The 17,715-nt window shown below is 46.3% G+C and overlaps 1 protein-coding gene across 1 annotated transcript; it reads left to right on the top strand.

Annotated features, from left to right (window-relative positions):
* Positions 1-2,569: 2,569 nt before the first annotated feature.
* C5AR1 (complement C5a receptor 1) lies at positions 2,570-17,413 on the top strand. Its single transcript, XM_027515349.1, has 2 exons — positions 2,570-2,692; positions 14,781-17,413. The coding sequence occupies exons 1-2, from the start codon at positions 2,690-2,692 to the stop codon at positions 15,834-15,836; spliced, it is 1,059 nt and encodes a 352-aa protein (XP_027371150.1). The 5' UTR covers positions 2,570-2,689; the 3' UTR covers positions 15,837-17,413.
* Positions 17,414-17,715: the final 302 nt, after the last annotated feature.

The raw sequence follows: 17,715 nt of genomic DNA, 5'->3' as shown, positions 1-17,715 counted from the left end.
CGGTAAAGAATCTGCCTGCAGTGCGCCTGGGTTTGATCCCTGGGTTGGGAAGAGCCGCTGGAGAATGGAATGGCAACCCACTCCAGTCTTCTTGCTTGGAGAATTCCATGGACGGAGGAGCCTGGCTGGTTATAGTCCATGGGGTCACAAAGAGTCTGCCACGACTGAGTGACTGATACTTTCACTTTCAAAAAGTTGTAAGAATTTTTCTGAGAAGCGGTTAATAACTTCTCCAAGGGTCCAGGACATAGAAAATGTTAAGAACCTGTGATTTTAAGGCAATGCCCAGTTCAGTTCAGTTCCTCAGTCATGTCAGACTCTTTGCGACCCTATGGATTGCAGCATGCCAGGCTTCCCTGTCTATCACCAACTCCCAGAGCTTGCTCAAACTCATGTCCGTCAAGTCTGTGATGCCATCCAACCGTCTCATCCTCTGTCATCCCCTTCTCCTCCTGCCTTCAATCTTTCCCAGCATCAGGGTCTTTTCCAATGAGTCAGTTCTTCGCCTCAGGTGGCCAAAGTACTGGAACTTCAGCTTCAGCATCAGTCCTTCCAATGAATATTCAATATTCAGGACTGATTTCCTTTAGCCATGCCCAACTGTGGTCCCAAAATCTTAATAATCAAGAGGGTATGGCCTGGCCTCCTGACTCTCCTCTAGCTCACGCACCCTCTTAAGGTCAGAGTTGGTATAACAACCATGCATTCCTATTAGCCAAAAATCCCCTAGGCCAAGACCTTCAAAATCCTTGCTGAGTCAAGTTCACTGCACATGGCTTCATCTAGTGGAACCAAACTTTGCCAAACATCGTGCACTCATATGTCCATTTCCAAATACAAGCACCACATTTGTCAAAGTCTAGGAGAGTACATTCTAAAATGCTAATTTCAGAAGGGTGAAGGTCAGGGGATTTTTCAGTGTTTTATTGGTGGGGAGTATGGCGGGGAGTACATTTCTGGATTGTTCAAATGTTTACATGGATCATCTATGCTATGAAAAGAAAGCTAGATCTGCACAAATTGAAGCTTGCTGTGGAAGAATACTATTTGGGCAGGAAGGATGTGGGCGATCTATTGGAGCGTTGCAGATGAGCGTGGGAAAAATGAAGCTGTTTCTACACTCATGGTAATAATCTTGCTCCATTGCGATAGACTGAAAAGTCGTTCCCATGGATGTTTGCCTCCTAATGACTGAAACCTGCAGGGTGACTTTAGGTAGGAAAAGGGACGTGGCAGATAAACTAATGATCTTGAAATGGAAGATTATCCTGGATTTTTTAGGGGGTTCTTTTTGGGGGGCTGTACTGGGTTTCTGTAGGTGGCTCAGTGGTAAAGAATCCACCTGCCAATGCAGGAGACGCAGGAGACTCAAGTTTGATCCCTGGGTCGGGAAGATCCTCTGGAGGAGGAAATGGCAACCTACTCCAGTATTCTTGCTTGGTGAATCTCATGGACAGAGGAGCCTGGCAGGCTACAGTCCATGGAGTCATAAAGAGTGGGACACAGCTGAGTGACTGAGCCTGCACACACGGGTCTTCATTGCTTTGTGTGGGCTTTCTCTAGTTGCAGTAAGGGGAGGCTGCTCTTCGTTTTGGGGCTCAGTTTTCTCACTGTGGTGGCTTCTCTTGTTGCGGAGCATGGGCTCTAGGTGCCTGGACTTCAGTCATTGTACCACGCAGGTTTCGTAGTTGCGGCTCTCAGACTTAGTCACTCCACAGCATGTGGAATCTTCCTGGGCCGGGGATCAAACCCATGTCCCCTGCATCGACAGGCAGACTCTTAATCCACTGCACCTCCCAGGAAGTACCCTAGAGGGCTCTTAAATGTAATCACAAGGGTGCTTATACCAGGGAGGCAGAGGGAGACTTGTGACCCGCAGTTGGAGGGAAGGCGATGTCTCTGCCCTTAGAGGCAGGTATTGGAATGATGTGGCCACAAACCAGGAGTCCTGCCAGTCAGTGGAAAAGGAAGAGGCAGGAATATACTCTCCTCTGGAACCTACAGAGGGAATGTAGCCCTGATACATTCTGGCCTCTAGAACTGTAAGAGGATACATTTCTATTGTTTTAAGTCACTTAGTTTATGGCGATTTATTACAGCAGCAATAAGAAACTAATAACATAGTTTCTTCCCCACCCCAGAGTCCAGCATGTTTCAGCAAGAACCCAGAAAGGGACTGGGAAAGATGGTGATGGCTAGACAAGAAGACTGAATAGTCCTCAAGCACTTCTTCACAGACTTGCTTTTCCTCTCTGGTCTCAATGGAACCCAGTTGGGAGGCTGGGGCTCACAATCAATCCCCAATTCCCAGGTTTAAGCCAATTGAACCCCTGAGCTTTTTCAGGGTTACCTGGGGCCATAGAAGGAAAGAGAGAGCCTCTCAAAAGGGGGAACTCAAGGCCGGGAGAGGGGCCAGGTCTAGACAAGGTGGGAATCTCTAATGTCTGGCTTCCTTCCTCCTGGGACCTGGAACTTCCTCCTGGACCCTTCCGTGGAGCGGCTGAAGGAGGTGTTCAGGGTTCACTGGGTGCCTGCCTTGCGGAAGAAACCCCGAGCCCCAGACCAATGAGAACCCCAGAGGGGTAAGACGGGTCATTTCCTCTCTGGTTATCTGCACCCTCCCTTGGGGCTTGCAAACCACAGCCCTTGGGAGCCTTTGATCAGAGGAGGATCTGGGAGAGACCTAAAGATGGTGAGTCTTGGGGTGGGGAGTGGGGGGCAGACACCCACTATGTGTGTGGTCTCCCTTCTTGGTGCCATCTGCTCCCTTTTTCCTTCCTCCTCCTCCCAGTCCCTGACCTCTCCCCTTCTCGCCTCACCTTCCTCTCCCGCTCCGGGGCTGGGAAGCAGCTAAGGAGTAAGACTGTCAAGGGGTTGTAGAGCCGGTGATTAGCTTTGACTTTTCCTTTCTGTTAAACAATCCCAAATAGTTTGAAAAGTTTGTTTCTACACATTTTATTATTCACTCATGATTTTTTAAAGTTAAAATGTTTTCATTCCTTTCTCTGCTCAGCTGATGCTGAGATCCATATTTAGTTTTATAAGCTAATCCCTGTGTTTTTTTGGCTCATGAGATTTTTTTTTGTCATGGAAATGTAGGAGTGGAATATTAATACATTTCAGTTTAGTTCTATAATGTCAGAAATTTTTTTAAATTAAAAGATGGACTAGAGCTTTTTCTTTGTGAATACTAGTAATTTTTTTTTTTTTAAGTCCCAAATCCTTAAAGGGTATTCAGTGAAAAGACCGTCCCTGTCCAGAGACTCAGATTCCTTGTAGCTCTGGTTCCTTGTAACCAGAAACATGATTGGGTGGGATTAGAGCAGCAGTTTGTGGCTAACACTTCTGGAAACAGTTCACGACAGTGTAGGGAGTAAGGAGTATTTTGACACGGAGATCATACTGGAACTAGGTTCAAATCCTGCCTGTCTTGTATAAGAGGTGAAGAGACTAGTCTGTCTGAGCCTCCTTCTCCTTGTCACTAAGATGGGGATAGTCACCCTACAGAGAGAAATCTGTATCCTAGGGTCATGGAGAGAGTTCAGTGAGATAATACATGGGAAGCTCTTTCAGCAGTGGCTGGCATACAGCTGGTGCTCAATGCCTGTGATATGTCTATCCTTTCTACCCTACAAAGAGAAGTCTTTTTTACATGATATCCTACATCTTGCTTTTTTTCTTACATGAATAACTTATAATATTATTGACAACCTTCACCTGCATGTCAGGCACTGCGCTAGGCACTTGACATTTACAAACTTCAGCTTAATCGGTGAGAAAGATACTGTTATAGCCTGGTGTGTTTCAGGGAAATTCCCTTTTTCTTTTTATCAGCTGTGTCATATGCCAGTGAGAGTTCCCATTGCTTATCAGTGGAAATTTAGGCTGTTTGTAATTAGAAAATTCCATGGTGGTCCAGTGACTAAGATCCAGTACTTTCATTGTCACGGGTCTGGGTTCGATCCCTGGTTAGGGAGATAAGATCCCACAGGCTGGGCAGTCAAAAAAATAAGCAAACTCTAAAACACCAGAATTATATCTTTGGATTCATGTCTGGGTTTTCAGAACTGCAAATGCTGAATCTAAGACACAGACAATTTTTATTTTAACAGATATTGCCAAAACCTGTACCAATTTATATTCCTCATCTTCAGAGCAGGAGAGTATTTACTTGTCTAGACACCCATCTGCAGGTTTAGATGGAACTATTTTTGTTTTTGCCAACCTGAAAGGTAGTTCATCGCATCCTGAAAGGATCCGGAGGTTTGTCTTTTTCACATGGTTTTTAAAATGTAAATGCCTGTGTTTCTTCGTGCTCAGGGATGTTGAGTCTCAAAGACTGGGCAGATTCAAGAAGATGAGTCGAGATGCTCACCCCCACCCTCGTATCCCAGTTTCTGAGGATGCTTTAGTGGTTTTATGTGGTTCTGTGGGTGGATTGTTTAAAGACATTGTGTCCGTGTAGAAACGGGGAGAGGGATGTTCCGGAAAAAAAAGCAGACCGTGCCTTCTGTGTATTTCCTAGCCCTGACAGCATTCCTGAGTGTATTATTTCCACCGTAAAGAAGGGGACAGTTGGCAGGACATTCCCTGCCCTGAAGATGGCAAGACGGAAGCCCCGTGAGGGAGGGAAGGGGTGTGTTGCCCCGCTTAACTCTCCTACTTTTCTTCCTCCTCTGGGCATCACGCCCATCTTTGCTGGCCTGAGTCCCTGCCCCAGCCTCCTCTCTGGTCCTCTTGCCTCTATCTCATCTCCCTACAGCAGCCAGAGGAGCCTTTCCAAACAAAAACTCTCATCTAGTCCCTCTGTGACTCAAAGACCATCTGTGGCTCCCCATTACCCCAGGATAAAATACATCGCCTTTAACATGACATCCGTGGCTCCTCCAACCTCGCCCTGGCTACCTGCCAGCCACGCTGATGTTCTTTCACCTTCTGGTGTGTGACATCCTCCCTGTTACCTTGTGACCCTTTGCCTTGAAGGCATGCCCCTCACTTCCACCACGTCTGAGGCCTGGTAACCTCTAGAGAAGGTTCTAGGGTAGGACTCTCTGAAGGGCTCTCCTACCTCTGCCACTTGCTAACAGCGAGGACCTGGAAAGGTCTCTTAAGCTGTCTGTAGCCTCAGTTTTCTCATCTGCAAAATGGGTTTTGCAATGGCAAAAAAAGAAGAGCTGATACATGAAAAGGACTTAGAACTTGGTGATTCTGATTGCTTTTCTCCCAAGCATCTTCTCCTTAGCCCTGTTCTCCTCTGATCCATTCATGAGTCCTCACACTCACCACCTTAGAGTAAACCACCATCATCCCGCACCACAGCTGGACAATCCCAGTCGCCTCTCCTTCTCAGCTTCTGATCTGGCCCCTTCTCCAAACAGTAGGCAAGCGCTCTTAAAATGAGCCTGTGATCTTAGGGAAAAAAGAGAACCCCGCCTTTAGGCTTGTTGTAGCGTAAACACTGTGGTTAGAGAATTAACGAACTAACACCTAGGAAGCACTTAGGAATTGCTTAGGAGCCCCAGACGGCTGGTGTCTGAGACGCAGCCACCAGCCACACGTGGCTGGTGAAACTTAATTAAAATGACAGCAAAGTTTAAGTTCAGTTCCCAGACACATCTGCCACATGTCACAAACTCCACGGCCACAGATGACTGGCGGCTACCATCCCGGATGGCACACCTCTGGGACATTCCCATCAGTGCAGAAATTTCGTTTGGACCATGTTGCAGTGTTGTGTTTTTTTCATTTCTACTTAGTTCTTGCTGTTGCTTAGTGGCTAAGTCGTGTCCGACTTTTTTTGCGACCCCATGTACTGTAGCCCTCCAGGCTCCTCCGTCCATAGGATTTCCCAGGCAAGGATACTGGAGTGGGTCGCGCAGGGTTGTGGCTTGATTTTTCCAACACCCTTCTCCTGATCCCCCACCAGGCTGGCTTCTCTGTAGAACACGCTCAGTTCCCATCCCTGGTGATTAATTTCCCTCTCGCAGGAGACCATAACCTCTCCAAGGACAGGTGCCAGGTATGACAGGAGCCAATCTCTAAGATGTTAACATTTATGAGATGAAGAAATGTGCTTAGACTCTTTCCTAGACTCCTAGAATTGCACTTGGGTGTGTGCCCAGCTGCCAAGTCGTGTCCCACTCTTTGAGACTCCATGGACTGTAGCCCGCCAGGCTCCTCTGTCCGTGGGATTCCCCAGGCAAGAATACTGGAGTGGGTTGCCATTTCCTTCTCCAGGGGATCTTTCTGACCCATGGAGCAAATGTGCATCTCCAGCTTGGCAGGTGGATTCTTTACTGCTGAGCTACCTGGGAAGCCCCTTCTAGAATGGTAGAACCACAAATTATTTTGTAGAGGCTATATAATATCCATTTCTGGGGAGAAGGGAATGGGTGGTATATTCACTGATATGGCTCTACATATCAGAAGAACAAAAGCGTATATGATGAGGGACTTCCCTGGCAATCCAGTGGCTAAGATTCTGTGCTTCCAATGCAGCGGATACAGGTTCGATGCCTGGTTGGGTAACTAGGATCCCACATGCCTCTTAGCGGGGGCCAACCCTGCCCCCTGCCCCCCAGAAAGTATACCAACCTCCTACTTCCCTTCCCCTGGGGCAACCACTGTTCCAAATTTCTTTTGCCTGCTTCTGGAGCTAGTCTGTGCAGACACTCAGGAGAGATAAATTGACAGAAATAGACACAGAGGGGAAGTGGTGAGGAAGGGAGAGGGGGTTGGGAGGAGAGAGAAAAACAGAGAGGAAGAATGATTCCTCTTTGGTAGGTAGTGTTGCTTCACACACTGTTCTCACTTGTCCTGTTTCACCCTAGATCTTAGAGTTCTTTCCACACCCACCCGTAGGTAAACTTCCTCATTCTTCTGCTGGTTGCATAGAATTGTTTTGCCTGGATGTGTCATCCTCATTGAGCCAGTTGCCTGTTGCGTGGACACTTCAGCTGTTTCCCTTCTTTATAGAGATACTGTCATGGCTAAACTTTTTAAGCCATTTACATCAGGAGGATCCTAAAAACCGCAGAGCGTTAGAATCAGCATCTTTTTCCTGCCCTCGTGAAGTCAGTGAGAGGAAAGGGCTGTGTGAGCTCATCCCAGGCGAGGATCTTTGTCAGCTGATGTGAGGGGTAATGGTGAGCGTGGGAGCAGGGAGTGGGGAGGCGTCCCCTTCTGGGGTCTGGATTATTCTGCAGCATAGTCCAGAGCTTGTGAAATGAGCAGAGATCGAAGTTAGTTTTGTGTTATCATGTCCACGGTGGACACTTAAAACATTTAACCATCCGCTACAGTGCAGGGTCCCCCTGGGCAGGATCTGGGGCCTCTTGCCATGCCCAGCATTGACCCTTTAGTGATCTGAGCTTGGGGGGTCCCAGAGTAGAAAAAGGGAGGTCAGGGTGCTGGAGGTGAGGATTGTCAGGCGGGTGACTCAGGGCAGAGTCTCTTTATCAGTGGAAATAAAGCAACCATTTAAAATTTTTTGGAAACATCTTCACACTTACAGAAAAAATTACAAGAATAATACAGGGAACTTCCATACTCTCTTGACCTAGATTCTCCAGGTTTGCTCTATCTATCTGTCCCTTCTATTGATTAATCTATCATCTACCACTTTTTTTTTTTTTTTCCTGAACCAATTGAGAGGAAGTCGCAGGCATCCTTTGCTCCTAAATATCTCAGGGTCTCCTTCTCAAAAACAAAGACATTCATTTACATGAGTACAGTGATCAATGTCAGGGAATTTAACATTTGACGTGATATTGTGATCCAGTCCATAGATCAAGTTAAAACTTGCTCCGTGGTCCGAATAATGCCCTTCAGAGTGAATCTGTCTTTCCTGCTCCAGGCTGTGGTCCAGGATGTCTCATCACATTTGGGTGTTCTGGTCTTTTAATCCCCACTCGTCTGGAACAGTCCCTTGGCCCTTCCTTGTCTTTAGGACACTGGCATTTTCATTTTAATCGACCAAAATGCCACAAAACGTATACTTCACCATTTTGAAGTGCACCATTCGGTGGCACTGAGCGCATTCAGTGCTGCCCCATCACTGCGTGCGGCTAAGTTGCTTCAGTCGTGTCCGACTCTTTGTGACCCTATGGACCATAGCCCACCAGGCTCCTCTGGTCATAGGATTCTCCAGGCAGGAATACTGGAGTGGGTTGCTATGCCCTCCTCTAGGAGATCTTCCTGACCCAGGGATCGAACTCAAGTCTCCTGCCTTGCAGGCAGATTCTTTACCATGGAGCCACTGGGGAAGCCCTGTCCCCAATACCACCTTTATTGATTTCCAGTACCACCTTTATCGATTTCCAGAAACTATTCATCACCCTCCAAAGAAACCCTGAACCCACTAAGCACTCCCTCCCTGCTCCTGCTCTCCTAGCTCCTGGCTGTTACGAGCACATCTCCCATTTCTACGGACTTGCCTGTTTTAGACATTTTATACAAATGGAACCGTATAGTATGATTCTGACTTCTTTCACTCAGCATAATGTTTACAAGCTTCATCCACATTGTAGCATGTGTCAGTACTTCATCCCTTTTTATGGCTGAATAATATTCCGCTACATAGATATACCACACCCAGTTCATCCACTCTTCAGTTGACACAGACCTTTCCTCTTTGAATAATTTGATCTCCGCTATGGCCGTACCAGCAAATATGCTGGGCCATCAGCCTGGCTGACCTGGTTGACCTTAAGGGAACATAAAGGAACTAGAAATTAAAAAGAATGGTTCAGAGAAAGATCTGAGCTCTCCAACAATTGTAAGATCAATGGGAAATAAGAGCATTGCCATTTCTTATCTCCCTACTGTTTACCAGGCACCTTGACAGGTTCTTGAGCATTTTTCATCTTATTCAATCTATGAGCTGGGTGGTTAGTGGGTCAAAACCTCAGCCTGCAAATTCAAGTACCCTAAAAATCCAGCTCTGAATATTTCTGTAACAGTGATCTGTGTTTTTCTCTGCCTCCTTTCCCTGGGCTGGTGACAAAATCACCTTCAGGGATGGGCTCCAGGGACTACGGAGTTTGCCCCTTGGGTGTCCTTGGAGGCCCCCTTCCAACCTCTGGAACTGCCCAAGGGCAGCCTCTCTGGGTTTGCATACCAATCTAAAGAAAGTTGAATTCCCGTCTACATGACTGGAACAGGCTACTTCATCTTCCAGTGCCTCTGTTTCCTTGTCAATAAAAGGGGCATATTCACAGGACCCACTTGTAGGGTCGTGGTCGGGACTGAAAGAGCTAATGCTGTACTTAAACGTAGATGCTCGATAAACACTGGCTGCCTTGGTGGGATCACTCCTGGTCCTGCATGGGGATTTTTCTTCTGCCTGTGTTTGGTGCCTCCGGGTTATTGTTTTGCATCCAAGGCTGTTTCTCATTCAGCTGCTGCTCTTTTCTCTCTTTGGAGGGCAAAGAAAGTACTCAAGACTCTGTTCTTTATTTTATTATGGAAAATATCAAACCCACAAAAGCAGAGAGAATGAAGTGAATATCCAACATACTCATGACCCAGCACCCACAGTTATCAACACTTTCCCATTCTTAGTCATCCTTGGTCCTCTCTCCTTCCCTCCTCTCTTCCTTTTTTTTTTCTGAAATTTTTAAAGCAAACCCCAAACATCCTATTTCACCTGCTATGTGAAACCTCTCGGAGAAGGCAATGGCACCCCACTCCAGTACTCTTGCCTGGAAAATCCCATGGATGGAGGAGCCTGGTAGGCTGCAGTCCATGGGGTCGCTCAGAGTCGGACACGACTGAGCGACTTCACTTTCACTTTTCGCTTTCAGGCATTGGAGAAGGAAATGGCAACCCACTCCAGTGTTCTTGCCTGGAGAGTCCCGGGGACCGGGGAGCCTGGTGGGCTGCCGTCTCAGGGGTCACACAGAGTCGGACACGACTGAAGTGACTTGGCAGCAGCGGCAGCATGTGAAACCTCTATCAGAAACTGTCTTCTACCACTTTTTGAAAACATAAATACAATATCCTATCACCCTCAATAGAATAAGCAATGGTTCCTTACTGTTGTTGGATATCCAGTCTATTTTAAAATCTCCCAGATGTCTCCAAAATATCTTATTTTCCATACGACTATTCCAATCAAGATCCAGGCTTGGTCTCCGTATTATCTTTGGTATATCTACTTCTTAAATCTCTCTCTCCTTTTAAAATTTTTACTATGGTATAGTGGGCTTCCCAGGGGGCTCAGTGGTAAAGAATCCACGTGCCACAAGAGAGACACAAGAGATGTGGGTTCGATCGCTGGGTGGGGAAGATCCCCAGAAAGAGAAAATGGCAACCCACTCCAGTATTCTTTTTTGTTGTATGTGATTAACAGGTCTTTTACTGCTAGTAAACTAGAGCAAACAATCAGAATAGTACATAGGCAGTATTCAGTACACACACTAAAAGATACAGGAATTCAAAACCTATATAAAACAAAACACTGGAGGAAAAAAATTGTACAGCTTAAAAGAGACAGTGGGAAACCTCCTCTCCCTCCTTTGATTGCAGCTTGTACTCTGTACCCAACAGACCGAAATAATACAGACTCTTTAGGACTGATTGTATTTAAGAGGGATTAAACACATTTTCTAAGAATCTTGCAATGACAAATAAGCGACCCTTTCTCTGGTAAAGCAGACCTTTAAGGGCGGAACGTGGGGATTATGAAACTGACTAGTATTTCGTAACCATTTTAAATAATTTCTCATTTTCCGAACACTGCTTTCACAACAGAAGCATTTGACACTTGCACAATATTAATTACTTTGTTATATATGGCAGCCTGTGGTCGGCTGATTATACAATGAGGCTGCGAACAACCAGCGGTACTTTTCTGATGTCAGAAGAGTACGTAAAACTGAAACATCACCAAAAGTGCATAAAATACTTGTCCACATCAACAGCCAACTACGCTAAAAATATAATCAGGAAAAAAATACAATTGCTAAAAAGGGGTTTAGAGCGGAGCCACTGTCTACCAGTGGCTTCAAATGGCAATTAGTGTTCATAGCAAGTCTGGATGACTTTACAGGACCCTCTACAATAATGCACCCTTTTAACATGTACATTACACAGGCTGCAATTTCACAAAGAGGTGCTCACGTCGTTACTAAATGAGACACTTTTAACCCTCACGTCTGCTTTGTCTCCAGTTGGAATTATCACCTTACCACTCCAGTAATCTTGCCTGGAGAACCCCAGGGACAGAGGAACCTGGCGGGCTACAGTCCATGGGGTTGCAAAGGAGTCCGACACGACTAAGTGACCAAACAACAATAAACAGTTGATTTACAATGCTGTGTTCATTTCTGCTGTATGGCAAAATATATCAGTTATATACACATGTATTTCACTCTTTTCTTAGATTCTTTTCCCAAATAGGTCATTACAGAATATTGAAATGCGTTCCCTGTGCTCTACAGTAGGTCCTTATTCAGTTCAGTTCAGTTCAGTCACTCAGTCGTGTCTGACTCTTTGCGACCCCATGAATTGCAGCACGCCAGGCCTCCCTGTCCAACTCTATCTCCCGGAGTTCACTCAGACTCACATCCATTGAGCCAGTGATGCCATCCAGCCATCTCATCCTCTATTGTCCCCTTCTCCTCCTGCCCCGAATCCCTCCCAGCATCAGAGTCTTTTCCAATGAGTCAACTCTTTGCATGAGGTGGCCAAAGTACTGGAGTTTCAGCTTCAGCATCATTCCTTCCAAAGAAACCCAGGGCTGATCTCCTTTAGAATGGACTGGTTGGATCTCCTTGCAGTCCAAGGGACTCTCAAGAGTCTTCTCCAACACCACAGTTCAAAAGCATCAATTCTTTGGCACTCAGCTTTCTTCACAGTCCAACTCTTGCATCCATTCATGACCACTGGAAAAACCATAGCCTTGACTAGATGGACCTTTGTTGGCAAAGTAATGTCTCTGCTTTTCAATATGCTATCTAGGTTGGTCATAACTTTTTATCTATAAATCTCTTCTAATCCATGACACTTTCTGTTCCATTTTTTTTCCTCTTCCTATTTTAAAAATGCCATTTATTTGTGAGAGAAACAATACCATTCGTCCTGTAGAGTTTCCTAAGCTCTGATTGCTCTGGTTTTGTCCTTGTGGTGTTATTTATCATGTTCCTCTCTCACCTGCTTTTCCTGTAAACTGGTAGTTTTAGATCTAAGACCTTGATTAGATTCACATTCTTTCTTTATTTTTTTTTTTGGCAAAAAAACCTCCGTGGTGGTTTAGTCGCTAAGTCGTGTCTGACTCTTGTGACACCACGGGCTGTAGCCCACCAGGCTCCTCCATCCATGGGATTCTCCAGGCAAGAATACTGGAGTGGGTTGCCATTTCCTTCTCCAGGGGATCTTCCTGACCCAGGAATCAAACCCGAGTCTACCATACTGCAGGCAGATTCTTTACTGAGTGAACTATGAGGGAAGCCCTGGTGCTGTATCGTCGTTTTTCCGCATCACATCAGAACAGATATCTACTCGTCTCTCTTGTCCGAGTGCTGAGGTTGATGGGAGGGTTTGTGGTGCCAGCACCGATTTATTGTAAGGTTCCTGTCTGTTTTTCACATGATGGTTTTATTAGATATTGTTGTCCATCATCCAGATCCATATTTCCTTAAATTTATTTCATTCCTTCTGCAGGAATTATTTTTAGAGTCTTCTCTAAAGAAGGACCTCCCACATTGACTCTTTATTTCTCTGAAATAATACTCTGTACAGAAACGGCAGGATAAGTGCTTGATTCATTCCCTTTTCAGAATAAAAATGTGACCAATGACTTACTTGATTTTATTATCATTATGAACTCAGAGATCTTTATTATTAATATATATTTTATTCCATCAGTTATTATTATTATTAAATACTCAAATTGTCCCATCTTCTGGCTAGTGTCCCTCATAGCTCAGTTGGTAAAGAATCTGCCTGCAATGCAGGAGACCCCAGTTGGATTCCTGGGTTGGGAAGATCCACTGGAGAAGGGATAGGCTACCCATGCCAATGATCTTGGGCTTCCCTTGTGGCTCAGCTGGTAAAGAATCTACCTGCAATGCAGGAGACCTGGGTTCAATCCCCATGGAGAAGGGAAAGGCTACCCACTCCAGCATTCTTGCCTGGAGAATCCCAGGGACAGAGGAGCCTAGTGGGCTGCCATCTATGGGGTCACAAAGAGTCAGACACGACTGAGTGACTTTCACTTTCACTTTCTGGCTAGTGTGGGCTCTTTCAGGCTCTCTCTCTCTCTTTTTTTTTTTTTTTTGCCACACCATGTGACATGTGGGATCTTAATTCCCTGACCAGGGATCGAACCTGCACCAACTGCATTGGAAGGTGGAATCTCAACCACTGAACCATCGGGGACATTTTGATATGTCCCTATTGTTACTTAAAATTTTTCTTAATTTCTAGTGTGAGATGTTCTGGCCTCATCTTGGATATTTTCTGTCCCAGGACAGGAACCAACTTTTCTCCAAGGAGCCCCAGTTCTTCTGACTTGTGTTGTTCAGTTGCTAAGTCCTGTCTGACCCCATGGACTGCAGCATGCCAGGCTTCCCTCTCCTTCACTATCTCCTGGAGTTGCTCAAACTCATGTCCATCGAGTCAGTGATGCCATCCAACCATCTCATCCTCTGTTGCCCCCTTCTCCTTCTGCCCTCCATCTTTCCCAACATTAGGATCTTTTCCAATGAGTCGGCTCTTCCCATCAGGTGGCCAAAGTATTAGAGCTTCAGCATCAGTTCTTCCAATGAACATTCAGGGTTGATTTCCTTTAGGCTTGACTGGTTTGATCTTGCTGTCCAAGGACTCTCAAGAGTCTTCTCCAGCACCACAGTTTGAAAGCATCAATTCTTCGGCATTCAGCCTTTTCTATGGTCCAACTCTTGACTATACTTAAAATCCCGCATTGCTTGATATGTTAGCATGACAGCGTCAACCTGCAAACCACCCCCAGCTGGGAATGAAAACTGTGGGCTCATCTGAAGATCCCTCTTGCGTAACAAGGCAAGGTCATAAACCAAACAAATGACTGCAGCAGATTGCCTTTATTTAAAATTCCAATTTTTTTCCACTGTGGAATTTTTTGGAGAGGCATTAATTTTGATTTTTTAAAATATTGCCTTAAGATATTATGTATCTTCACTGCTGTACACCTGAAATTAACACATGGTAAATCAACTATACTCCAGTAAAAATTTAAAAAAAATAAAATTTAAGTAATAGTTCAAGACTTGGGCTATCAATTTTGGAATTACATGCATGTGATTATTAGTTCATTCTCCTCAAAGTATTTTTAAAATTATTTATTTATTTTTGGCGGTGCTGGGTCTTCATTGCTGCCTATGGGTTTTCTCTAATTGGGGCAAGCGGAGGCTACTCTCTTAATTGCTGTGGGGGAGCTTCTCATTGCGATGGCTTCTCTTACTGCCGAGCGGGGGCTCTAGAACACACAGGCTTCAGCAGCTGTGGCTCTCGGGCTTAGTTGCTCCATGGCATGTGAGATCTTCCTGGACCAGGGATCGAACCCATGTCCTCTGCATTGGCAGGCGGATTCTTAACCATAGGACCACCAGGGAAGTCCGGTTTTCAACATTTGAATCAGGGGTGTGACACCCAGCTGGCTGTCAGCCCTCAGCATCCCTGTTTCCCTGGGAGAAACCTGAGCCTTAAAGAAATGGCGTGATGGGCTTTGAGTGGCTCTGACGGGCAAGCTCCTTGCTACCTGCCACTCACACTCTCCCCGCCTCTCTGATTCCACCCAGGACTCCATGGCTCTCAGCACCCCTGACTACTCTGATTATGATAAATGGACCTCGAACCCCGATGTCTTGGTGGATGCCTCTTCCCCCACCCACAGACTGCGTGTCCCAGATGTGATCGCCCTGGTGATCTTCGCGGCCGTCTTCCTGATCGGGGTGCCTGGCAACGCCATGGTGGTCTGGGTGACAGGGTCCGAGGTCAAGCGGACCGTCAACGCCATCTGGTTTCTCAACCTAGCGGTGGCCGACTTCCTCTCCTGCCTGGCACTGCCCATCTTGTTTACATCCATCATCCAGCACAACCACTGGTCCTTTGGTGATGCTGCATGTCGAATCCTGCCCTCTCTCATCCTTCTCAACATGTACGCCAGCATCTTGCTCCTGGCCACCATCAGCGCCGACCGCTTCCTGCTGGTGTTCAATCCCGTCTGGTGCCAGAACTACCGAGGGGCCCGCGTGGCCTGGGTGGCCTGTGCCGTGGCCTGGGGCTTGGCTCTGCTGCTGACCATACCGTCCTTTGTGTTCCGTCAGGTCCACATAGACCACTTCCCACCCAAGACGATGTGTGTCGTCGCATACGGTAAGGACCGTGAATATGCGGAGAAGGCCGTGGCCATCGTCCGGCTGGCCGTGGGCTTCCTGGGGCCGCTGGTCACGCTTACAATCTGTTACACCTTCCTCCTGCTTCGGGCATGGAGCCGCACTGCCACGCGCTCCGCCAAGACGCTCAAGGTGGTGGTGGCCGTGGTGACCAGCTTCTTTGTCTTCTGGCTGCCCTACCAGGTGACGGGGATGATGCTGGCCTTTTTCAATGTGCACGGGGACAGCTTCAAACTCGTGTCCAGTCTAGATGCCCTGTGCGTCTCCCTAGCTTATATCAACTGCTGCATTAACCCCATCATTTACGTGTTCGCCGCCCAGGGCTTTCACGCCCGGTTCCTGAAGACCCTCCCCGCCAGGCTCCGGGGCGTGTTGACTGAAGAGTCGGTGCGCAGGGAGAGCAAGTCCCAGACGCTCTCCACGGCGGATACCCCGGCCGTGAAGAGCCAGGCAGTGTAAAGCAAGGCCTCTCTGAGCGCCAGCTTTCCAGGGCTCCGCCAAACTTCCAGTCCATTCACTTTGCTTTTTGAAACTCAGGTGGGCGGTGGTGGTTGAATGAATTTGCCACCTTTTCCTTCCATCTTTCTTGGACTCGTCCTGCTTCTTCTAGGCGAACCCATCTTATCGTTCTTCATTTTCCAAGGTTGATAAGTTCTTCTAGGACCGCCCCCCCACCCCCCACCACAACCTTTCCATCCAAGGACTCTGGAAAACAAACGGCAACCAACATACCTGAAACCCTCCCACAAAATAAGACGTTCCTGTTCAGAGCGTGTGAAGATATCAGATACCAGAACAAACAGAAACACTCAAACTTTGAATAACAAAAAAAAAGAATTCTGTATTTATTTTATGGAGAGTTGACCAAAAAAAAAATCTCTATATATAAAACTGGAATCTCAAAAGTTATTCTTGTTTAGGACAAAGCAAAAATCCATGGACTGGGCTTCACTGGTGGCTCAGTGGTAAAGAACCTGCCTGCCAATGCAGGGGACAGGAGTTCGATTCCTCGTCGGGGGTGGGGAGATCCCATGAGCCTTGGGACATCTAAGCCCATGTGCCACAACTATTGGGCTGGAGAGCCTAGAGCCTGTGCTCCAGGAGAGAAGCCTCCGCACCACAATGATAGAGTAGCCCCTGCTCGCCGCACCTGGAGAAAGTCCATGCAGCAAGGAAGACCCAGCACAGCCATAAATAACAAAATAAAGAAATAAATTTTTTTTTTTTTAATTCATGGACCAATCTCAGCTTTGGAGAGTGAGTTGGTTTAAAGAGAAACAGTAAGGGCCTTCCCTGATGGTCTTGTGGTTAAGACTCCATGTTTCCACTGCAGGGGGTGTGGGTTCCATCTGGGGTCAGGGAACTAACATCCGACATGCTGTGTGATGTGGCCAAAAAAAAAAAAAGAGAGAGAAAAGCAGTAAGTTGGTACATTACTTCACTAGGTTAAAAAAAAAAAAAAAAAGAGTATTAAGTAAAAAGATGTGATGTGGTTATGGAGAAAAGCAACGAACGCGGAAGGTACCCAGGGTTGGGAAACACGGGTTGGGTCCCTCCAGGGGGTGGAGTCCCAGGGTAATTTGCTCTTTTGGGTTGTCAATTGACGTTTTGTTTGCCCTGAAAAAGAAAACTAACTGTTTCATCTTGACCTCGTTTAGCATCTCATGAGGTTGGGTTGTAAGTGATAATACGAAAGTGATCCTGTGAGTCTTTGACCTGTCTCCTGCAACAGGAACATCTTTCAAAATGGCATTACAATATCACAACCGAGATGTTGACATGGATATGGCCAAGGTGCCGGACATTTTTGTAGCCGCCAAGTCCCTCGTGACATGCTTTTCTAGCCACCTCCATTGTCCTCTACCCTCCCCAGCTTTGTCCCCAAGCCCTGGCAACCAGGAATCCTCTCTCCATCTCTGTCATTTGACACTTTCAAGAATATTGTATTGATGGACTCATATAGTATGTAACCTGTGGACTTTTAAGTAGCTGGTATGCACCACCTGAAAAATGAAAATAAAGAATAAGTGTAGAAATGTGTTGTTTATAATCGACCTGGAAATATTCCTACTTACTGATTGTGTGTGTGTGCATCCGCATCGGCTGGAAATAGTGTACAGACAGCACTGTCCAATAGAAATGTGATATGAGCCACAGAAGTGTAAAATTTTCCAGCAAATACATGAAGACATTTAAAAATAATAAAATAAATAAAAATAATAAAATAAATAAAAATAAAAAATAATAGCAATATATTTAATGTTGTTGTTCAGTAGCTAAGTTGTGTCTGACTCTTTGCAACCACATAAACTGCAGCACACCAGGCCTCCCTGTCCAT

Source organism: Bos indicus x Bos taurus, chromosome 18, assembly GCF_003369695.1.
Source record: "Bos indicus x Bos taurus breed Angus x Brahman F1 hybrid chromosome 18, Bos_hybrid_MaternalHap_v2.0, whole genome shotgun sequence".
Classification (NCBI taxonomy): Eukaryota; Metazoa; Chordata; class Mammalia; order Artiodactyla; family Bovidae; genus Bos; species Bos indicus x Bos taurus.
The sequence above is the reverse complement of the archived record's forward strand: the minus strand, read 5'-3'. Positions and strand labels throughout refer to the sequence as shown.